At 43.9% G+C, this 25,126-nt stretch overlaps 1 protein-coding gene across 1 annotated transcript in view; it reads right to left on the minus strand.

The window, feature by feature from the left end:
* LOC144799722 (hydroperoxide isomerase ALOXE3-like) overlaps window positions 1–23,929 on the minus strand; it is a 446,013-nt gene extending 422,084 nt beyond the window's left edge. The window contains exon 1 of the mRNA XM_078671234.1: window positions 23,783–23,929. Coding sequence (XP_078527360.1) covers window positions 23,783–23,929 — 147 coding nt within the window. The remainder of the gene's footprint in view (window positions 1–23,782) is intronic.
* Window positions 23,930–25,126: the final 1,197 nt, after the last annotated feature.

Consider the following 25,126-nt stretch of genomic DNA (forward strand, 5'->3'; position numbering starts at 1 on the left):
GACCTACAAAAGGCACATCGGGCTACCAGTCCCTACAATTTTGCCAAGTTTCGTGCAAATCCATTCAGCCGTTCGGGCTAAAAGTGAGGCCAACCGCCCTATGGAAATTAACATGGGAAAAACGCGTTTTGGGACCCCCCTTTTTTCTCGGCCCCCCCCTTGACGAACCCCCCCAAAATTTTCAGGGGCTGCTCAGAAACAAAATGTGCCATTTTCCTGAAAATTTCAGCCAATTCCGTCCACAAACGCCAAAGTTATTAGACATAGAATTTTCAAAAAACCCATAGAGAAAAAATCCTAACTATATATACCTACTGGCGACCGCCAGTAGGTAATATATATATATAGATATATATATATATATATAGATTCACTGAAAAAACCATAGGTTATAGACCATATATAGTTAGGAATTAGCATTTAAAAAACCTTATTTTACTCACACAAAACCATTGAAATTCCATATATAGTTAGTTGCACTAACTATATATCGCGCACCCGCAATCCACTGCTGATCATGTCACATATTACATCATTCATGACATGGTCAGTGACATCACTGATGACATCACTGATGACATCTCAAATGACATCACTGATGACATCACTGATGACAACATCCAGTGACTGTATGTGTCTGTAAAGTTAAAATATGTCTTAGATATTGAAGAATGAGTGGATGTATAAGTGTCTGGATGAAGGATTTAGTAGGTGCGTGACTGACTGTATGAGTGAGTGATTAAATGTGTCTCACTGAATGCTTGGGTTAGTGACTAAACTGTCTTAATTTGTGCATCATTATGTCTGTTGTGATGTAAACTGCTGCATGTGTTGATCATTAGCTATACGAGAGGCTATATGTGTTATTAATTGGTTGCCCAAGTATTTCTATGGGAGATTGAGTTTGTGTGGGGGTGGCTGGAAGGTGTGTGACTCTGTGCATAGATGTGTGAGCAGTTTATTCACTAGGTGTATGAGTTCAAGAGTGCATGTGGAAACAGCTACATGGGCAGTTGACTGTGTGCCTGAGTGTATTGATGAGTGAATGGATATCTCAATGCTACATGTCATAGTAAGTACATATGTAAAACACAGTACATGTGAGAGTTGGCATATATAAATAACTGTGCATGAGAGCCACTGAATGAGTGAGTGGTTGTATCGATCATTGTGAACTTGTATCAGGGATTGTATAAGAGAGTAAATATGTGTTAGTATATGTTTCAATAAGTAAGGTGTGTATAACTGTATAGTTGAAGAAATGGAGGTGAGATTGTTTCTTTGCATGACTGACTGGGTGTGTGAGTAACTCCATGGATGAGTGGCAGTGTGTGAGTGTCTGTATACACTGAGTGTATCTAAGGTTATATTAGAGTCTGAAGAGGTTTATCGTATTAGCACAAGAATGATGTCAAATGAGACGTCATCAGTGATGTCATCAGTGATGTCATTTGAGATGTCATCAGTGATGTCATCAGTGATGTCACTGACCATGTCATGAATGATGTAATATGTGACATGATCAGCAGTGGATTGCGGGTGCGCGATATATAGTTAGTGCAACTAACTATATATGGAATTTCAATGGTTTTGTGTGAGTAAAATAAGGTTTTTTAAATGCTAATTCCTAACTATATATGGTCTATAACCTATGGTTTTTTCAGTGAATTTTCAAGGTTTTGTAAATGCTAATTCCTAACTATATATGGTCTATAACCTATGGTTTTTTCAGTGAATTTCAATGGTTTTTTAATAGCAAATATCATAAGCTGTCGAATGTCAAGTACGTGGTAAGTAAAAACATTTTCGTGTTTATGCACACTGATCTGCTTTGAATGCTGCCCCCCACCCCTCATTTCTATTAGGAGTACTCTCTCTTTGCAGATAGTTAAGGGTAGTTAACGCAGGCCTTTGCCCCCGTTGTAATCCGTCGTGCCTGCTTCTCTCTCCATTTGATTGATTGTTCTCTTTGGTTCATTCTCTATTTACAAACAAGCACAGAGTCGCAATACTCTGTTTAGTCTTTGCAGATAGCGAAAAATCGTGTAAAAAAACAAAAGGAATCGAGCAAAATCAGTAGGCCACTAATGGGATCTCTTTTTGACCTCCCTAAAATAGAAACATTAGGAACAACCTGTTGATAATACCAATGTGTATGTACATAAGCGGCGTTCATTTGTGTTCACAGTACCCCTTGTTGATTGTTTGAATCGAGCATTGAATTGTTCGAAGTTGATTCTCTTAAGAATCTTCTCTGCCTGCAAACGAGGAAGAATAGGAATATTCTCTCTCCCTTTGCAGATAGTGAAGGGTAGGTAACGCAAACCTTTAACACGTCGTGCCTATTTCGTTCCTCATTGATTGATTGTTTCCCCAAACATTGACTGTTTGGGAATTGGTTCTTTTTGGATGTATTCCCTGTTTGCAAATATACGTAGGAAAATCTTTGCAAATAGTGAAAGGGTACGTAATGCGGACCTTTCTCCCCCGTTGTAATCTGTCATGCCTATCTACTCCCCACTGATTGATGCACCTGTTTCACCCGGACCATTTACTAGAGATACGTCATCTGGCCCGACCAGAGAGCACCCCTAGTGAAAAGGACATATGCAATAATAACGAAGTGATCACTGTATCCTGTTAACAGAAACTTTAGCATGAAACAACCTGGAAAGAAAAGAATAGGAAAACGAAAATCAGTAGGCCACTGATGAACATGAACTTTTATTAAACAATGAACAAAGAAACGATAACATAACGTAATGATAAAACCTATTAATGTCCTAGAAACAAGAAAACGTTAAAATATGCCAGTGGTGAGAGACCAGAAAAACAGTAAGTGAAACCAAATCACCCCTCGCTGTCCCACCGCCTGCCACGCCAAAAAAATCGATAGACTAGGGAAAATGCAAGTCAGTAGAACATCCGCCCCCACTCTGGAAACTTCCAAGGTGGGGCAGGGTTGCGGCTACGCCCAGCCGGGAGCAGCCCATATAAGGCGGGTCCTGCTGCCACGCCTCGGCCAGGAGATCCTAACGTAGGGTGTAGCCGGAGGAGAGGCCGAGGCCAGCGGGACCCGGCCAGGGGATTGCCTTTACAACGCTGAACAGTTGCAGGGGGGGGAATGTCTCCTCGACCCTCCCCTCTCTCTCCCAGTCCGGCCGCGGTGGCCCTTGACAGTTTCAGGTAGTCCCGCCACATGCTCTTCCGGTCCGGCCACCAACGGTCGGGGGGCCGAGGCCGACGGGATCCGGCTGCAGCCGATAAACCAAGAAACCCGTTCATGGGGCCAGAGCCAGGGGCGTCCGGCCGACATCTACCGGAAGCCCGGCCCGAAGACGGACGGGACACTTCTTCTTTCTTGAATAATGGCTGCGACAACACTGGGGGGGGATGTCTTGCACATGCCTCCGACCCCCCCCCCCTCGTCCTCATCGCCTGGTCCGGCCATAACAAATCTCAAGCGAGACGCCGTGGGGTGCACTGGGAGGGAGAGACGGTGCGAACAGGCCTCTCCCGCCTCCCCAGGTGGAGGCTTCCCAGCTGCACCCTCAGCGCTCCAGGCGCCCGGAAAAGGGTTCTTCTACTGTGGCCATGCTGCAACGTCTCGCCCGGCAGGGTGGAGCCCGTCCGCTCATTTGACCCCGCGATCGCCAGTAGCTACCGAACTCTCAAAATGGCGGTCGACCTGGCAAGAGCGGGCCCAGCATAAAGAAATGGCCCGGTCACTGGTTGACTCCACCACCGTAGTCCTCCACGACCTTGAAGATTCTAGAGGAGCCGCAGGAGTCTCCGACCCCCGATGGGGAATGACTGCCATGATCGCCCGTGGAGTGACGAAACTGTATCCGCGGGACGTCGGCGCTCCCATGCTGGCGCCAGCCTCACTTTGAATTACTAGAATCCTGCAGACCTCAGTTCCGGTGAAAGCACAGTGTGACCCGGTAGGAAAAATTGTTGCACCCCCTCCCCTTTTTGACTGATAGTTCAAACCACCAATCCTTTCCTTTGCCCTTTTAACTGAACTTTGGACTGCCTCCCCCTCTTTTACATTTTCTAGAGAAAACAAAACATTAACCACTACATTAGCATAGCAGTTGACACCAGAACTGTATTCAAATTGAAAACCAACAACATCTTCAACAGAATCCTTTTTGTTTCTGCTGTGACCCTGCTACAGCACAGGCATTGTCCCCAGCAGTAATTCTGCAATGCCGGTAAGAATAGCTGTGGTGCCTACTGGACTCACTCACCCCCGCGGCGCCCCACGCCGTTATTTGCTGGGCGGCAACTTACTAGACATCACTTTCGTGCCATCTAGATTTCAGCGCGTTCTGCTGCCTTGGAACTATTCGCACAACAGACTGCTACTGACGACCCACCCCCAGGCAACATCTTCTGAATTTTCATAATTTGAAAGAACTAGTAACATGTCCTCATCAGGAATTCAAAAGAAATTGCCACGGTCTCGTCGTTGTTTAAATGTTTTTACTGTTTTTGTTTTGTTGTATATATTTATATGTTATTAAAGTTTTATATTCCTACTACTTTGTTGGAGTGCTATATATTTTTAATGTGACACATAATTGTAAAAACTTTGATGTACAAAGAGTCATTCCTGGAATCTTCCGCTTCAGGCTCGGTCCCCTCCCCAATCACAATACAGGATGGTTTTCAGATAGTAGGAACACGTGTGGTGTGACGGATCTCATCGGGTGTGGGCCTTGATCTACTATAACTCCTTTGAAGAGGGGTGATTCTTTACAGCTGGGGCCATAAACTACATCTGCAGGGCTAGGTGATAGCCTGGACAATCGGACACAGAGGAAGAGGAGTGTCAGAGGGTGCGGTAGTGAATAGGGCGAAAGGGAGGTGTCGGGCGGGCACAGAGTGTGACTTTCAGGGAAGAGCAGCGCAGATAGGGGGAGGTTTATTGCCGATGCATAAGACAGAGAGCGGGGGTGACCAGTGCCTGGGGAAGATGCTTGCGAGGGTGGGGAGCCATGCTACGAATCGACAGCGTGCAGAGAGTGGGTCTGGTCAAGGCATCTAAAATGGCTGCCGTGCACGACAAAAGTGTGGCATTTCAAAAAAGGCAAGATGGCGCAGACAATGTTTTTCAACACTTCCTCATTTCCTTCGAATCGAACGTTAACAGACGTTGGTGCATATTACCAAAGTTAAGCGATATTTATGCCTAACGATGCTTAGCAACGAATTTTTTACCGCTAAGCATCGTCAGAAATTATCGAAGATAAACCTTGCTATTATCAAGGTTTATCGCAAATGCGATAATAAACGGCCGCAATGCATGAATATCGCTAAAAAGTCAGCGATATTCATGCATTACCGAGCTAATGCTCTTAGCCATGTTATCCACCTCCCATTGGATAACATGGCTAAGAACTGCTCAGGGCAGGTGTTACTTTTTGGAGATATTCGCGCTTAGCGCGAATATCTCAAAGTTGGTAATAGGAGATAGATATCTTGCATGTTGTAATGCAAATTATTGTGGTATATGGAACTCATACCATAATCTCTCAGGAAAGCAGAAACTGATCCTTTTGGGACCGCCTAAAAGGCCTAGGGGGTGAGGGGTACTCTACTTTGCCCCCTTTTCACGTTCCGAACTATTTTATTTTACTCTCTTCTGTAATTACACAAAATAGCAGCGATAAGATGCATCGGAGACACACAGTGAGAGAAAGGAGGCCGGAGATGAAGAAGAGATGTCAAATACACATTGGAGATAATATAGTGGCAGAAGGGAAGTAAATATGAGTAAACTTACCATGTAACATAAAAATGTTGCACTCTACACTATAAGTCTCATTTTATACTACAATCACTTCGCTACAACCTCATAAATTAAAAATAAAAATGAATAATGTCTCAAACAATTTTTGATTTCTAAATATAAATTTATTCTTCAGAATTTTCTAAATTTGAAAGAACTAGTAACATGTCCTCATCAGCAATTTCCTCATGAAAAGTCTGCAATGATGATTCTTGTAACTCTATGGTCTCCAAACATTCGATAAATTCGCCATCAACAGATTGATCAAAAAAATCATTCAAGTCATCTCCTCCTTGTGACAATATTTCATTATTGGTGCTGTCAATTTCAATCAATGTAGTGGAATCATTCAAGTCATCTCCTCGTGACAATATTTCATTATTGGTGCTCTCAATTTCAATCAATGTAGTGGAATCATTCAAGTCATCTCCTCCTTGTGACAATATTTCATTATTGGTGCTGTCCATTTCAATCAATCTAATGGAATCATACAAGCCATCTCCTCCTTGTGACAATATTTAATTATTGGTGCTCTCAATTTCAATCAATGTAGTGGAATCATTCAAGTCATCTCCTTGTGACAATATTTCATTATTGGTGCTGTCCATTTCAATCAATCTAATGGAATCATACAAGTCATCTCCTCCTTGTGACAATATTTCATTATTGGTGCTCTCAATTTCAATCAATGTAGTGGACAATTCAAAAGAAATTGCCACGGTCTCTTCATTGTGAGCCATTTTATTTTGAAATTGCTTGCTGTAAATTGCAGAAAAAAATAATCACTTTCATTTATCGTTTTTAGTAATACATAATATAAAACTAACTTTATCAAGTATTTAGTATAACAGAAGGACTGCAAATAAATAACAGAAAACATTTTTCAAATTATCTTCAAGTGTACAACATAGTTCCCCTTACAAATTAACAACTCACCTTTTTAAAAGTAGGAGAAGTGTTAGTACTGTGTAAATCAAACACCAGAAATTCACCACCAAAAATTCCTCACAAATGTACCTCAGACAGTAGTATCACAAAATGGCTGTGGTTTCCTCTCATTTGACATATATACATAACCAATTAACTTTCATCACACACAAATACAAAACCAAAGTAACATTTTAATTGGTTCTAAATTTCAACACTTTCAAATGTGTTTTCCCCATGCAATTTTCCATAGGACATTTACATACGTCTACAGCCTGAATGGCTGAACGGAATTACACCAAACTTGGCAAAATGGTACATCAAACCTAAGAGGTCAGGAAGGATCTACTATGCCCCCTTATGGTCATTTCCCCCTTCGCTTTGGCCTCCTCTTGTCTCTCAATCCTACCGAGAGACAAGATGGCGGCCGCTACGGACTGTTTGGAATGTTGACAGACGCCGGAGAACCAATCAGCTTCGCAAAGCTCCGTAACGCGAAAAGTACGCGAAGCGGAGCGCTGTTACAGATATATATCTTTTTTTGAACGTTAATTTCTCAAAATCCACTGGAGCACACATATTGAGACCTAGCAAAGGCACATCGGGCTACCAGTCCCTAATATTTTACCAAGTTTCGTGCAAATCCATTCAGCCGTTCGATTATTATTATTATTTTTTTTTTTTGCCCCGCGGGGCCCTTTTAAAACCTCCACATCAAACCTAGGGGGTCAGCGAGGATCTACTATGCCCCCTTATGGTCATTTGCCCCTTCGCTTTGGCCTCCTCTTGTCTCTCGATCCTACCTAGAGACAAGATGGCGGCCGCTACGGACTGTTTGGAATGTTTACAGACGCCGGAGAACCAATCAGCTTCGCTTCACAAAGCTCCGTTGCGCGAAAAGTACGCGTACTGGAGCGCTGCCCGGTCCGCTGTTACAGATATATATCTTTTTTTAAACGTTAATTTCTCAAAATCCACTGTAGCACATATATTGAGACCTACAAAAGGCACATCGGGCTACCAGTCCCTACAATTTTGCCAAGTTTCGTGCAAATCCATTCAGCCGTTCGGGCTAAAAGTGAGGCCAACCGCCCTATGGAAAACTCAATGTTAAAAACACGTTTTGGGACCCCCCTTTTTTCTCGACCCCCCCTGGACGAACCCCCCCCCCCCAATTTTCAGGGGCTGCTCAGAAACAAAATGTGCCATTTTCCTGAAAATGTCAGCCAATTCCGTCCACAAACGCCAAAGTTATTTGACATAGAATTTTCAAAAATCCCATAGAGAAAAAATCCTAACTATATATACCTACTGGCGACCGCCAGTAGGTACTATATAGATACATAGATATAAGATATATATATATCTATATATATATATATATATAGATATATATATATATATATAGATATAGATATAGATATAGATATATATAGATATATATGTGCAGCAGCTCGCAATCGCTCACCCGCTTGAAGCACGGAATTACGGGCGCAGACCAACTTGTAGTGTAAGCATTATTTTATTTCCTTACATATTTACAGAGAGATTTCTCAGTGCTGAAAATATGAGACTGTCAAAGAACTATATTGATGCTCTTTGAAGTTACATGAAAGGCAGTAAAGTTTGGTGCTGCTGCATAGTACAAAAAAAATGCCTGCCTGATAGAGGTATCTGACTTGTGTCTAGTGGCACAGTTGACACCATACAGGGCATACTCGAAAGAACTGATCGGTATTATGTGGATAGCTAAGTGGATTAGTAAAGCTACACAGTTGAAACACTTCGAAACAGATGAAATGCATGTGAGAGAGGGGCTTTGGAGAGATGAGGGGCACGTTTGCAAGGACGGTAGTGAGGGAATGAAAGGAGGTCATAGTGTGCAACTGTACAGCACACATTCACCCGTAGGCATCTTGGCGCCAAAATGATTGTCACACTGGCTTCCTACAAACGCGAATAGGCTGCGATGATGGGTATGTGGCAAGGTAAAGTAATACTCTGTCTTTTTTTCTCTTTCTTAGTCTTTTTGGAAAGCGTACTGATTTTGCAAAGGTAAGGTGACTTTGTCATTATTGACTGTTAAACACTTCACTCACGCACACACCAACCTACACTTTGACACCAACAACCTATCTGCCTTCTACGTAGGATAGTGTTTTAAAAGGATAGCTTTAGGCAATAGCAGAGATTGAGTCCCGTTGAATGAATGCTACCCAGGCCCTAAGTCTGGTTCTGGAGTCCATCTCTGAGGCAGAATCAGAGACTGAGAGAGCAGATAGTGAGACAGCATCTGAGGGAGAGGACAATGGAGCCGAATCTGGGAGTGATTTTTCAGTCGGTGCAGTTCCATCCGATGACTCATCTTCCAGAGATTGTGAAGGAGACGATGTCAGTCGTTCTAGCCCTTTGCGTGTACAGTCTGTGCAGCAAGACACCAGTAACTGGTTAGAGAAACCCAGAGCACAGGCACGTGTGTCCGCAAGCACAGACTGAGTGCTGTCTTGACAGCCTCCAAATTTAGTTTAGCCCCAAATTCCGCCTTTCACTGGTGAAGCTGAATGTAAAGTTGATACGGCAAATTTTTTGCCAATTGACTATGTCCATCTCTTTTTGGATGTTGACTTTCTTGATGAAATGTGCAACAAACAAATTTGCATGCCAAACAATTTCTGAGGGAGCAAGGAGGCACTCTAGGGCCTCATTCTAGGGCGCGCAAGTGGACTCCCACTTCTTATGGGGAGTTGAAGATATTTTTGGGCCATACACTTAAAATGGGGGTAGTGCATAAACCAACCTTGCTATCCTACTGGTCTACTCACATGGTTTGGTTAACCCTCTTCTTGGCACAATACATGAGAAGAGATCGTTTTTTGCTATTGCAGTGCATGCTGCATTTTAATGACAATTCTGCTGCATTGCCCTGGAACCATCCAGATCATGACAGGTTGTTCAAAATTCGGCCTGTCGTGGAAGATTTGTTTCCAGAGGTTTATACTCCTGGAAAGGATATAGCCATTGATGAGTCCTTGATCTTGTATAAAGGGCTGCTGCTGTTTAGGCAGTACATTCTGAGCAAATGCGCTCACTATAGCATTAAGCTGGACATGCTGTGTGAGAGTTCGACTGGCTATGTGTACAGCTTGAGAGTGTATATAGGGAAGGACACAAGTCTTAACCCTGTAGGTTGCCCTCCCACGCTAGGGGTCACAGGAAAGAACATATGGGAGCTTGTCCAGCCACTTTTTCACAAAGGTTATAACCTTTATGTGGACAATTTCTATACAAGAGAACAGCTGTTCAGTGAGCTCTACAAAGCTGGCACTGTGGCTTGCAGCACAATTTGTTATCACCGCAAAGGATTCCCGCAGGAGCTTGTTTGCAAGAAGCTCCAGAAATCCAAGAGTACTGCGTTGCGTTCCAACAAACTGCTCGCAGTCAAGTTCTCAGATAGGCGTGACATGTACTTGCTCACTACAATTCATTTTGAGAGCACTACCACATGTCACAGTTTAGGGTCAGATGGGCGAAGTCCACAAGCCCACCTGTATACTTAATTACAAGAAGTACGTGAGCGGAGTGGATATGAACGACCAGGTTCTACAGCCATACAATGCGAGTCGTAAAACTCGCACTTGGTGTAAGAAACTGTTTACTCACCTGGTCCAGATGGCAACATACATTGTGTATGTTGTTTATCGTGAGACCACCACAGGAAGACTCATGTCTTTCCTTGAGTTTCAGTTGTCTGTGATTGAAAGTCTCACTGCTACAGAAGCAGCAGCTTCTACTTCATGTGTTCTGGATGACGTGGCAAGGTTGCAGGAGCGACACTTTGCTAATAAAATTCCTGCAACAAATACCAAGACTGGGTTTGGGCTCCAATCAGTAAGGCTAAGCCTCAATTAAACAAAGAACAGCAGAAATGCCAGTACTGATGCCTATTCGCTCATACTTATTAACAGGGTGCCATATTGAAATCAAACAACATGTTCCACAGACCTCTTTTTCCGTCTGAATAAATGCGAAGTTTCTTTTCTTTATTTATCAAATCGCATTTTTCACATTACATGACAAAACTACTCAAAAACTCTTAAAAAACGTGCACATTACGCCACTCTCATCATCCAATTCAAATATGCATCTTACTACCATTCATCATAATTTATAACCCATTGCACACTCTTCATACACATCCATATATTCTCATTCGCCCGGTGGTGAATGAGAATATATGGATGTGTATAACAAGTGCATTAAAGTCGCCACACTGTACATACTGGTGGACAGAACATATGCCACATTTTCATGGAGTACCCATGTTTCACATTCAACCTTTCTTCATAGTTTATGATGTTCTCTTTAGGAAGCTTTTGAACATTTCCAGCATGTTTGAATTAGTTTCAAAGGTAGACATGCTTGCTCAGCTCAAGGAATAACTTTGGTGCATACTCGGGCACCCCCAACTTGCATCCACAAACTGGAAGAAGTTGGATTGAGCATAGTGAGAGCATTAATAGCACGTGACAGAAATGTTTACTCAAGCTTGAAGTAGCTAGAGATGGAAGGCATTAGTATATGGTCTCTAGATAATTGGACAGAATTAGTCATGACTCTGAGGACAGACACACAAATAGGTTAGAACAGCTTACGGTAGGTGCGCTTTCCAAGGAATATTGCAAAGGTAGAAGGCAGATAGTAAAGGTAGTATAGATACACGTCATGACTTTATCTTCACCCATGGATTCAAATCTATTTCTGCCACACTCACATTGATTTAATGTAGTACTTATGGGTCAATGCTGCTTGCCATGTTTATCCTGCTGTTAGCACTTAGTAGATGGTCATTTTGCTATATGATAAGTGCATTACAGTCACTGCACATAACGGTAGATTGGACATATGTTACGTTGTCACGGACTACCTATGTTTCACATTCATCCATTCTTCATAGCTTATGATGTTATCATTTGAAAATTTCCAGCATGTTTGCCACATTAATTTCAAAGGTAGATATGCTTGCTCAGCTCAAGGAATGACTTTGCGGCATACTTGGGCACCCCCCAACTTGCCTCCACAAACTGGAAGGAGTTGGATTTAGTATAGTGAGTGCACTAAAGGTGCATGAAAGGCATGTCTCCCTTTGGCTCATGTGGCTGTCATGGAAGCCATTAGTATAGGTTCACTGGGCATGCGTTCAGAAACGTTCAGGAAGAAGGAGGGGGAGACTTGACAGGTGGTAAAATATAGTCAAACTCATTATGTTTTGTGGCATATGAATGTGATGGGCCTTTGCATGCCAGTGGTATGTTTGTTTGAGTGCAAGTGATCTGGTTGTTTGGGCCCGTGGCTGGCGGTATGGAAGTGTGTGGTGTGTGAATGGCATATGAAGGCTTGACTTTAATATTTATATACTTTGATAAGTATTTGTGCTGTGATGCCAGCGTTTCTGGAGGTGCTAAAACCAACCGGTGTAGGTGGTGGATTAGCTTTATCAAATTATTGTTAGATTTATATGTGTGGGGCTTTAATGGCCTTTTGTAAGGTTTTTATTTGTCAATATGGGTAGCAGGGAACTTTCTGCCATAGCTCAGTCGTCACCTAGGCAAACTTTCACATTTTTGAGTAGTAGACAAAGGGGGAAGTACAAGGGTGAATGAGCTGCGTGGCTCTCACTGTTTTCTTGTTAGCCAACATGCCCTGCTAACCTTATATTTAGTTGAAAAAAACTCTTTCTCCACACATTTTGGAAAGTTGTGGGATCACTGATCTGACACAAATTTCCTACCACGCAGCATTCCACCATGTCTCCTGATAAAAATGGTGCCTCACTTGTGTGGGAGGCCCAAGTACCCCCGATAAGCAAGGGCCCAAAACGTATTGAGGAGACATCAAAATTGCCTGTAACAAAACAACCTGGGTTTGCAAGGGGGGTCACCTGGGTTTTTGCCCCCATGCTCGGCAACCATCAAGGGAAACCAACCAAACCCATACATATCTGAAAACTATACACCTTGGGGGTTCCAGGAAGTTATGGCTTGTATGGATCCCCCAACGGTTTCTTACCCAGAATCCCTTGCAAACCTCAAATTTAGCTGAAAGAATTACTTTTTCCACACATTTTTGTGTGGGAAAGTCGTGGGAAAGTCGTGGGATCACTGGGCTGACAGGAATTTCCTAGCACCCAGCATTTCCCTAGGTCTGCCGATAAAAATGGGGCCTCACTCGTGTGGGAGGCCCAAGTACCCATGACAGGCAAGGGCCCAAAATGTATTGAGGAGACATCAAAAATTGGCTATCACAAAACAACCTGGTTTTGCAAGTTGGGTCCCCTGGGTTTTTGGCCAGTGCTCGGCAGCCAGCTAGAGAAACCTAAAAAACCCATACATTTCTGAAAACTAGACACCCAGAGGGTTCCAGGAAGGTATGACTTGTGTGGATCCCCTAATGTTTTTTTACCCACAATCCCCTGCAAACCTCAAACTTAGCTGAAAAAAATCACTTTTCCCACACATTTTTGTGTGGGAAAGTTGTGGGATCGCCGGGCTGACAGAAATTTCCTACCACCCAGCATTCCCCCAGGTCTCCTTATAAAAATGGTGTCTAACTCATGTGGGAGGCCCAAGTACCCGGGACAGGCTAGGGCCCAAAATATATTGAGGGAACATCAAAATTACCTATCACAAAACAACCAGGTTTTGCAAGGGGGTCACCTGGGTTTTTGGCCCCGTGCTCGGCAACCAGCTAAGGAAACCTACCAAGCCCATACATTTCTGAATACTAGATACCAGCGGGGTTCCCAGGAGGTATGACTTTCGTGGATCCCCGTTTTCCTACCCAGAATCCCCTGCAAACCTCAAATTTACCTGACAAAATCACTTTTTCCACACATTTATTTGTGGGAAATTGTGGGATCACCGGAGTGACGGAAATTTCCCACCACCCACCGTTCCCCCAGGTCTCCTGATACCAATGGTGCCTCACACGTGTGGGAAGCCCAAGTACCCACGACAGACTAGGACCCAAAATATATTGAGGGGTCATTAAAATTGCCTATCACAAAACAACCTGGGTCTGCAAGGGGTGTTACCGGGGCTTTTGGCCCCATGTTCGGCGGCCAGCTAGGGAAACCTACCAAACCCACACATTTTTGAAAACTAGAAACCCGGGGGGGTTTAAGGAGGTATGGCTTGTGTGGATCCCCCAACGTTTCCTTACCCAGAAACCCATGCTAACCTCAAATTTAGCTGAAAAAATCACTTTTTCCAAGCATTTTTGTGTGGGAAAGTTGTGGTATCACAGAGCTGACACAAATTTCTTACCACCCAGCGTTCCCCCAGGTCTAACAATAAAAATGGTGCCTCACTCGTGTGGAAGGACCAAGTACCCGTGACAGGCAAGGGTCCAAAACATATTGAGGGGACATCACTGTTGAAATTTGGTGTGTCCATGTTGCGTTTTGGGCCATTTCCTTGTCACGGGTACTTGGGCCTCCTTCACAAGTGAGGTACCATTTTTGTCGTAAGACTTTGGGGAACGCTGGGAGGGTGGAATTTTATGGTTCCACGCAGATTCTACAACTTTTCACCACAGAAATGTGCAGAAAATTTATTTTTTGTCAATTGTTTAGGTTTGCAAGGGTTTCTGTGTAACAGAACCTGGTGAGAGCCAGCCAAGTCACCCCATCCTGGATTCCCCTGGTTGTCTAAATTGAAAAAATGTATAGGTGTGATAGGTTTCCCTAGGTGCTTGCAGAACTATGGTTTCAAATCTACAGTGAGGCACTTTGCAAAAAAAGGGTCAGTTTTCACTGTGAAAATGTGGTGTGTCCATGTTGCGTTTAGGGACGTTTCCTGTTGTGGGTACCTGGGCCTCCCACACAATTGAGGTACCATTTTTCTTGGAAGACTTTGGGGAATATGGGATGGGTTGAATTTTGGGGATCCACGCAGATTCCAGAACTTTCCACCACAGAAATGAGAGGAAAATTAATTTTTTTGACAATTGTTTAGGTTTGCAGGGGATTCTGGGTAACAGAACCTGGTGAGAGCCAGCCAAGTAACACCATCCTGGTTTCTCCTGGGTGTATAGTTTTCAATGATGTATAGGTTTGATGGGCTTTCCTAGGTACGGGCAGAGCTAGGGTAAAAAAATCTACAGCTAAGCCCTTTGCAAAAAAAAGGGTCTGTTTTCACTGTGAAACTGTGGTGTGTCCGCGTTGTGTTCTGGGCCGTTTCCTGTCGCGGGTACTTGCCTCCCACACAAGTGAGGTACCATTTTTCTCGGAAGACTTTGGGTAAGGCGAGGTGGGTGGAATTTTGGGGATCCACGCAGATTTCAGACCTTTCCACCTCAGAAATGTGAGGAAAATATGGTTTTTTTGACAGTTTTTTCGGTTTGCAAGGGATTATGGGTAACAGTACCTGTGAGAGCCAGCCAAGTCACCCCATCCTGGGTTCCCCTGGTGTCTACTTTTCAAAAATGATTAGGTTTGATAGGTTTCCCTAGGTGCCGGCAGAGCTAGGGTTCAGAATCTACAGCTAGGCACTTTGCAAAAAAACGATCAGTTTTCATTGTGAAACTGTGGTGTGTCCACGTTGCGTTTTGGGCCATTTCCTGTTGCGGGTACTTGGGCCTCCCACACAAGTGATGTAACATTTTTCTCGGAAGACTTTGGGTAATGCGAGGTGGGTGGAATTTTGTGGATCCACCCAAATTCCAGACCTTTCCACCTCAGAAATGTGAGGAAAATATGTTTTTTTGACAGTTTTTTGGGTTTGCAAGGGATTATGGGTAACGGTCCCTGGTGAGAGCCAGCCAAGTCACCCCATCCTGGGTTCCCCTGGTGTCTACTTTTCAAAAATGATTAGGTTTGATAGGTTTCCCTAGGTGCCGGCAGAGCTAGGGTTCAGAATCTACAGCTAGGCACTTTGCAAAAAAAGGGTCAGTTTTCATTGTGAAACTGTGGTGTGTCCACGTTGCGTTTTGGGCCATTTCCTGTTGCGGGTACTTGGGCCTCCCACACAAGTGAGGTAACATTTTTCTCGGAAGACTTTGGGGAAGGCGGGGTGGGTAGCATTTTGTGAATCCATGCAGATTCCAGACCTATCCACCACAGAAATGTGAGGAAAATGTGTTTTTTTGACAATTATTTAGATTTACAAGGATTCTGGGCAACAGAACCTGGTGTGTGCCAACTGAATCACCCCATCCTGGATTCCCCTGGGTGTCTAGTTTTTAAAAATGTATAGGTTTGATATGTTTCCCTAAGTGCCGGCAGAGCTAGGGTTCAAAATCTACAGATAGGCACTTTGCAAATAAAGGGTCAGTTTTCACTGGAAAAATAAAGTGTGTCCCCGTTGTGTTTTGAGCCGTTTCCTGTTGTGGGCACTAGGCCTAACCACACAAGTGTTTAGGCCTACCCATTTTTATCGGGAGACTTAGGGTAACACACAATTGTAGAGCAACTGGTATTACCTATTGACTTTTGATGCATTTCTGCCTGCCAAATGAAAGACAATGTATAAAAAAGAAGTCATTTTGAAAAATGACCTGTAATTCTCATGCTAGTATGGTTACTCACAATTTCGGAAATGTGTAAATATCTACAGTTTCCAAACTCTATATTGTGTTCCAAATTCAGAAATACATAGGTGTCTTTCATACCGCTTTTTCCATTTATATATTTACCTAGATTAATTGTTATATACCTAGTACATAATAAAAAAACATTGTAAGACTTGGCTCAGTTATTGACTCTGGGTTTATCAGGTCCTTGGTGTACCTACAAGTCCTATATATCCCCACAACCAGAAAGGTTCAGCCGACTTAACGGTATATTGCTTTCAAATTGGTGTCATAATTAGAAGAAGTTACAGGTGAAAACGTTGACACAAATGTCTGCTTTTTCAGCTAATTTTCAATTTTTCCTATATTTACGGTTAGTTTCTTTAAAGAAAGAGCAAAGGATCTACTCAAATGACTCCTTGATGAATTCATAATTTTGTCTACTTTTCTAAAATGTATAGCTTTCCAGGTTCCATTATTGCTTTCATACCCATTTCTATCATTAACTGGAAAGAGTTATTTGAAGCATGGGCCTAATTATGAATTCAATTTGTAATTATGAGATATCTATTGTAATTATGTTTTTGTAATGCTTTTATGATTGTATTGTACAACAATCGAATAAAGCTGTTCTTTGACTTAGACTTTGGAAAGAGTTTGAAAGCACAAAAATTATCAAAAATAGGCTATGTCCCAGAAAAATGCCAAAACTGTATAAAAATGTTGGTTTTCTGACAAAACACCGCTTGTCCCTGAAAGCTAAGAAGATGGTGATTACAGCGCCACAACTCCTTTTTTGATTCCATTTGCAGGGAAAAAAGTAGACACTTTCATCTGTAGCCCTTTTTTCCTCCCCCAAAAAAATTACTTGTATTTTGGTTAATTTCTGGGTCCCCTCCAAGGGAATCCACAAACCCTGGGTACCATTAGAATCCCCATGATGTTGGAAGAAAAGGACACACATTTGGCGTGGATACCTGAAGTGGTCACAAAATACAGAGCCCTAATCGCAAACTACACCAAATAGCCAAAAAAGGTCTCAGCTCTGGGGTGGAAGAGGCCCAGCAATTAAGGGGTTAATGTGTCTCCTGCAAAGGGCGAATGTGTCTCCTGCAAAGCACTATGTGTAACATCCAGATGACAGATATTTATTTTATGTAGATAGGTAAGTGGGATACTGCTTTTAACATAGGGATCCGTTGTTGCCTGCAGTTCGTAAATATAGGGCCATATGTATCATCAACCTGATTTGCGATTCTGAAATAGCGATTTTTTAGAAATCGCTATTTCAGAATCGCAAATTGGGATGTATGTATAAATTCGCAATTGTTTTGCGAATTCTTAGTATTCCTTAATTGCGATTCGCAAATTGCGAATCGCAATTAAGGAATACTTTCCCATTCATTTCTATGGGCCACGAGGCCCATAGGAATGAATGGGAAGTTATTCTCAATTTGCGATTCGCAATTTGAGAATCGCAAATTGAGAATAATTGCAAGGGTGCAGGGGTGTCCAAAGGACACCCTGGTGCACCCCTGAAATAACCATGGCTGCACATGTGGCACACATACATGCCCTAAAAAAATCAGCATAATTGCTTTTTATAGTGTTGTAGTGTAACTTGTGTAAACTGCCCCTGACGACCGCACCGAGCCGCTTATCATTGTAGATTCAATTACATGATACGAAGCCGTTCTCAAGGCTCCCGGTCTCCTTAGACAATCCCCCTCGAGGCAAAGAATCTACGGCCGCCATCTTGGAACGGGGCCTGGACAGCGCTCTAGTGGCTGGGCGATTTGGGCCCTCCCACTATAAAATGGAGTCCTCCTCCCGTCCGCGCAGCGGGCGCGCGCAGCGGGCGCGCCGATGGCGCGCCGTAGGCCGGGCCGGGCCGGGCACAGGGCCACCCACTATACCCTTTTCTCGAAGTCATCGAATCAAACATTCATGTGACTACCTTCTACAATTCTGCACAGCCGCCTCTACCCCTATCCCACCACCCTTGCTTCAGGGTGAGTCTTCATGGAAAACCAATCACCACCCACCAAACCCGGTTAGCCTCGCTCTGCTGAACTGTAGATCTGCATCCAAACATTCTCTAGAGATCAAATTACTGATCCAAGACATTAAATTAGATATACTTTTCCTCACGGAAACTTGGTTGACGTCTCATTCCGAGGCTGATATTGTCAATATGCTACCCCACGGCTACCTTATACAGCACCAGAACAGAAGGAAGGGAAAAGGAGGTGGTCTAGCGATTGTATACAGAAACACCTTCGTATGCAGGCTACAAGAGGGTGGAATCGAAGACTGCGAAAGTGTCCACTTTTCCCTCCAAATAACCCCTAATAAATCCCTTTCGGGTACTCTCATATACCGACCACCCGGCAGTCTAGGAAATTTTGTCGGTTCATTGCTAGAATCCACATTCTCCTCCTGTACCTCGACTTCCAATTTTATCTTGCTTGGAGATTTAAATCTCCATTTCGAGGACTGCACAGACAAAATAGCAGGGGATCTCATTTCAGAATTAAAGGCACTTGACCTTCACCTACTAAACTCAGAGGCAACACATACCAAGGGTCACCTTTTAGACCCTATCTTCGCCAACCTCTCTAAAATAGAAATCCTACCCTCACTCCCCCTTCCATGGTCTGATCACTCCCTCATCCCATTTACTTGGCAAACTATTTTAAACACTCTCCAAACCCCGATCTCCAGAGAACAGGATAGAATATGGTCCAGACTCTCATTTGAGCGCTGGACCCAGGAATTAACAATTTCTGCCCCTCCCGCAGACCCTGACCCTGTAAAAGCAGATGAAAACTTCACTAGATGGCTCACCTTCACTCTGGATGCAGTCGCTCCCAAGAAAAATCTAAAGAAAAAAGTAAGACCTTCAAATCCCCATGGTACTCACAAGAACTAAGGAACCTTAGAAAAATTTGTAAAATCCAAGAGCGGAAATGGAGGAAAAAATGGGACCCCCTCATCAAGGAAGAATACAAAAAAGCAATGAGGACCTATAAATCAGCCCGAAAATCAGCCCAGGGTTCCTTCTTTGAAGAAAAAATTAAAGCTGCATCTAACTCGTCTCGAGAGACTTACAAAATAGTCAAAGAGCTACTTAAAATTCCCAATCCCCCTTTAACCCAGCAACCCACAGTCGCTAGATGCAACCAAGTAGCATCTTTCTTTCAAAATAAAATTGCTAACATCTTACAAACCATCCAACATAAAGCTGATAATAACCTCCCTGCCGCCTTGTTACCGCCCACAACTGGCCCGACTCTGGATAGTTTCAACCAGCTGTCCAATGAAGACTTTCTGAAAGCTCTTTCAGACATGAAAAGTGGCTCCCCTAATGACCCAGCCCCCAATCCGTATCCTCAAACAAGTCGGACCTACCATCTCACATCTAGCCACCAACCTTATTAATGCTTCTCTCAGCCAAGGAGTGGTCCCTCCTAATTGGAAACACGCAATAGTTAAAGCTTTACAGAAAAAAACAGGCCACGATCCTTCAGATCTTTCCAACCTTCGCCCAATCTCTCTCTTACCAGGCATAAGTAAGATTGCAGAGAAGGTGGTCAACCAGCAATTGTCGGCTTTCCTTGAATCCAACAATCTCCTTCTCCCCTCGCAAACAGGTTTTCGTCCTGGTCAGGGGACCGAGACCGCTCTTCTGAAAGTGGTCGAGGAAGCCAGATGCATCTTGGATTCAGGAGGATCGGTTTTACTAATCCTCCTGGATCTAAGCACTGCATTTGATACGGTGGACCATAAGATCCTGATCCAGCGACTACTTGGCCTAGGAGTGAGGGACACGGCACTTTGTTGGCTTTCTTCCTTCCTTAAGGACAGAACCTTTCAGGTCTGTGAAGGGAATATGCGATCGGACTTTTTCCCCCTCCAGTGTGGGGTTCCCCAGGGCTCTTCATTGAGCCCTACACTTTTTAACACATACATGGCCCCCCTGGAGGATGTGGTTACTCCCTTCGGGATAAAAGCCGTCACATACGCTGATGACACCCAAATGGTTGTATCATTCTCCTTAGAAGGTAACAAACTCAAAAACCTCCATGACTGTCTTGAAGGAATCCATAACTGGATGTCTAACTCAAACCTTAAACTAAATGGCTCTAAAACCGAGCTCATGCTGCTGTGACACCAAATGTCATCTCTCCCCACCGCCATGTGGCCATCATGCTTAGGACCCCTCCCACAGCCCAAGACTGAACTTAAAAGTCTTGGCTTCTGGCTGGAACAAGACCTTTCTTTGAAAACGCAGGCAAAAAAAACAGCTGGTACCTGTGTGGGCTTACTCCGTTCAACTAGGAAGATTCTTCCATTACTCCCCGCACAATCACAAAAAGTGCTTATTCAAGGTCTAATCTTATCAAGATTAGACTACAGCAACACTCTCTTTTTAGCGGCCCCAGAATCCACTATCAATGTTCTTCAGAGAACACAAAATGCCGCTGCAAGGATTCTGACTGGTACCCCCCGCAGAGCATCAGCCAAACCTGCCCTAAAGGCACTCCACTGGCTGCCGATCCGTGAAAGGGTCAAATTCAAGGCCTTATGTACCACCCACAGAGCTATGCAAAATCAAGGGCCTCCGATGCTTAAGGCCATGCTGTTCCCATACAAACCCAACAGGTCCCTACGTTCCTCCCAAGGTAACCTGGCTACTGTCCATAGAGTCAAAAAAGCCCGCACTGGAGGGCGTCGCTTTTCGGTAACAGCTGCAACCCTATGGAACGCCTTGCCAACCCAGCTACGTGCCGAACCTAACCATATGAAATTCCGGAAGCTACTTAAAACCCACCTTTTCCCGCAATAACCCTTCCTTTTACTCCTCTGTTTCTCCCCTCAGTTGTTAATGCAATCCCAGCGCTGGGACGCCTCCGGGCAGCCATGCGCTATAGAAATCCCATTTTCTTTCATTTCATTCATTTCTAAGGGCATGTATGTGCGTCACATGGCACTTTGAAAAATGCAAAAAATTGCATTTTTCAAGGAATTCGCAAATTACCACCAACTTAAAGTTGGTGGTTATTTGCGATTCCTTAAGGACAATTTGCATTTTTTTTCTTCATACATTGCATTTAAGGAATCGCAAACTTTGCGATTCTTTAAATGCAATTGCAAAATAAGGAATCGCAAATTTTGTGATTCCTTGTTTTGCACCAGATTTTCCTTAATACATACCATTTTGCAAATTCGCATTCACAAACGCCGAAATTCGCCGAATTTCGGCGTTTGTGAATGCGAATTTGTTTGATACATATGGCCCATAGCAAGGTGCTTTGAAGGATGATATGTGACTCCTAAACCTTATAACCTTATTCACTTTTGTAACATGTCCTGTTCATTGATTTAGGCACTTGCATGATTTATTATCAATGTCTAATGTGTGCGCAACATGTAGAGCGCTCTCACACCGCATGACGCAATGAATATCGCCGTAAAAGAAATACAAAAATTATTTATACATCTGACATTCTTACAGCGCATGAGTATCTCTTATATGTTGGAGAAAGCCAAAAACGTGTCTTTCAAATCATAGTTTCTCTTAAGTACCTGTGATGAGAGGAGGTGATAAGCTGTGCACCTTTTTTTCTTCTCCATTGCTTTGACATCTATGTTGAGGCTCAGATACCTCCTAGCCATAATCATACGGGAACAAAAGGAGGGCTGAAGGACGCTTAACTCCGGCCTTTGTTTTGGGCCCGGCTAGCCGGAATCTAAAATGCAAAAGTTACGCTGTTTGCACATTGCTCCTCTGAAACGAAAGCAGACAATGTGCAGGTGCTGCTGATTGGGCTGCAGTGTCGGAAAATTACACAAGTTCAGCCTATTTCACTGGGGCCCAAGTTCTTGGCAAGAAGGATGTCATCCAGCCTGTGGAAATATGGCGCAAGTCGGGTGTTTAAGGGGATAGATGACATCCACCCACGTGTACACCTGACTTGTGCCCTGTTGGAGCATAGACGTGGAACAGGTAGACACGGGGGTGCAACAACTGCAGAGTGGAAAGGAATACTTTGGGATGAGGAACTGCTGAAAAGAGAAAGCAAGAGAGTAGAATTTGAAAGAAAGTGCAGAAATCAGTAACTGATGAGAAGAGAAGGAAAAAGGAGTTTAGGTTGTGGCACGTACAGGGCTGGCTTTATGGCAGTGTAGGGTGACCTTCCAGCTTTCCACTAGCTGTCCCAACAGATTTTGGCAATATTGGCTCATGTCCCGGTTTTTAGAGGGGGTCCACTGGAACCACTGAGAGGCACTTTTTAGGTGTTCTAAAGCAGTGCGAATGGAGCAGCTGTTATAAGTAAGCGATTTAATTAACAGGTAGGATACTGGTTTTAGAAATTTCATTTTATTTAATTTCTTAGTGTTTCTATGTTGATAACAGCTGTCATTCTGCACCGCTCTGTTGACATAAAATTGTAGTCCCTCTATTTTTGCAAAATGTCCCGGTTTTGGGTTCTCAAGATCTGGTCACCCTAGGACAGTGTGACTGGTGCAGCCAACATTGGGCGCTGACCTGGAAGGGTACACTGACCTCACAGGGATTGGTGTGAGGGCGGGGGACTGTGTTTAGCAATAACCTACGATTTCAGAGCATCTGCTGCAGAGTTCCTTGTTTGTCCAGCTTTCAGGAAGCAATACAAATGTCACGATAACTCTCGTGATTAATGTTTCTGCTAGAGAGGGAGAGATAGGATTTTTGTCTAGTGGCAGTTTTGAGTCGCCGTAATAGAGGGTAATATGCCTGCTGCAAAGACAAATCATTAGTTTATGTGGATAGCTGAGTGGAATAGTAAAGCAAGCTTTTACCAACGCTTTATAAGGAAAAGTATTTGAGAGGAGGCTATGGAGAAATGTAGGGCACTTTTGCTGGGGTGGTAGTGAGGGAATGCAAGATCGGGGAGGGGTCTAGGGAACCAAAAAGATTGGCACACTAGGCGCCACCAGCGCTATATCCGGCCCTGGGCACTAGAAAATACAGCAAGTTAAAATGGCGATGAAAGAGAAGGGCTAAGGTTGAGAAAAAGAAGAGCATGAATTGTTCAGGAGATAGAGATTGAACAGGAACAGTAGAGGAGAAAAAGCAGTTCGTTCAACAAGAATTGGAGAGGAGAAAAAATAAGCTTGTAGAGAGGATTGAGTTGTATTAGGAGAAAAAAAGCAGTGAAAGCAGGATAGAGAACGCAGGCCAAGAAACAGAGTAGAAACTGGACAGGAGAGAAATAAATCAGAGCTGCGGGAAAAGATCGGGGCAAGGAACCGAGGCACATAGGAGAGTGTGGATGTGAGTGAAGGAAAACAGGGCAAGGGAAAGTGAAAGTGAAAGGTGCCTGGTAAGAGACAGCAAATAAACTAACGGACAACACCTAAGGGTCGTCACCTCGGGCGAAGGGCATCGTGCCAATGCCCGTCTTGCACGCGCGCCAAAAGCTGTCAGTCTGCGCCTCTACTTACAGCTCCTGGACGGAAATCACAGCCGAAATGATCAAGTTTCCGCTTTCCACCCTCGCCCCGTGACCCCACCAGGGTGATGGAGATGGAGTCCAAGGTGCCGGCATGGAGGGCCGTCCCTGTCAGCACGTGGATTTTGTAGTAAGCCATGTCCACGAGGGCAGCTCTGAGGTCCTGGGTCACACGGGCGGAATCCCTTCCTTTTAACTGAAGGAAGCGGCGTTTTTTTTAACACCCACCCCTTTTTACACCCAGGGAGGCTGGCCCATTTGATCATACCAGATAAGCAAAGGTCTGTTTCCTGAGAGTACCGTGTTGAGGTCCATTTCATTGGTCAAGGTTAAATATTTTCAGAGGGCACGTAATAGAAAAACACACAAATCTATCTGAAAGAGGAGGAAGAGATTAGAGAGAAAACTGTCACAAAGGGACCACGCGTTTGCAATGCAAAGGGTCACGCATTTGTGAGACTTTAAGCTATTGGCATTGTAAATGGCAATGCCTTTTATTTATCTGTTTAGATAATTAACGCATAAATAAAAGGCATTGTCATTTACAATGCTAATAGCTCAAACTCTTGAAAATGCGAGACCTCGGCCGTCACAGGCTCCTTGGAACAGGAGGGGCTACTTGGAAAGTGAAAGTACGCATGGGGCGCTGAAAGTTGCAGGAAAGTATGTCATGACTGCAATAGGAGAAACGCATTTAAGAAAATAGTGCTTAAGGACTAAATAAAACATACCGTGTGACAACTGAAGACAAGCATTGGAATTGCCAATAGGTCTCGCTTTTGGAACCTTCTAAGTATTTAGTTATGCAGCACAATATCCTTGGTGCAACAACATCAACTGTTGCACCAAGGATATGTGTAAACACTTATTAGGTCCCAAAGGCGAGACCTATTGGCTATGCCAATGCTTGTTATTTTTTGTTCTTGGGGGAAACCGGGCTAGTGCCAGGAGGGTCAAGGGTGAGTGTCAGGGAGGTGAGGAGTGAATGCCAGGAGAGACAAGGGTGACTGTCAGGCCATGGGGGTGAAGGATGAGTGCCAGAGAGGTGAGGAGTGAGTTCCAGGGAGAAGAGACGTAAGAGTCAGGAGGGTCAAGGGTGAGTGCCAGGGAGGGGAAGGGTGAGTGCCAAGAAGGGGAAGTATGAGTGCGAGGGGTGAGGGGTAGCTGCCAGGCCAGGGGGTGAAGGACTAGTAGCACAGAGGTGAAGGTGGAGTGCCAGCTCATGACTGCTAACGCGGGATTACTGGTTACTAATTATCTTACCAAATCCCATTTCCTGTCGACTGAATCGTTGGTACCTGTCTTGAGTAAAAGGTAATCTCGCAGTAAACAATCA

The sequence above is a fragment of the Lissotriton helveticus genome, chromosome 12, assembly GCF_964261635.1.
Source record: "Lissotriton helveticus chromosome 12, aLisHel1.1, whole genome shotgun sequence".
Taxonomy (NCBI): domain Eukaryota; kingdom Metazoa; phylum Chordata; class Amphibia; order Caudata; family Salamandridae; genus Lissotriton; species Lissotriton helveticus.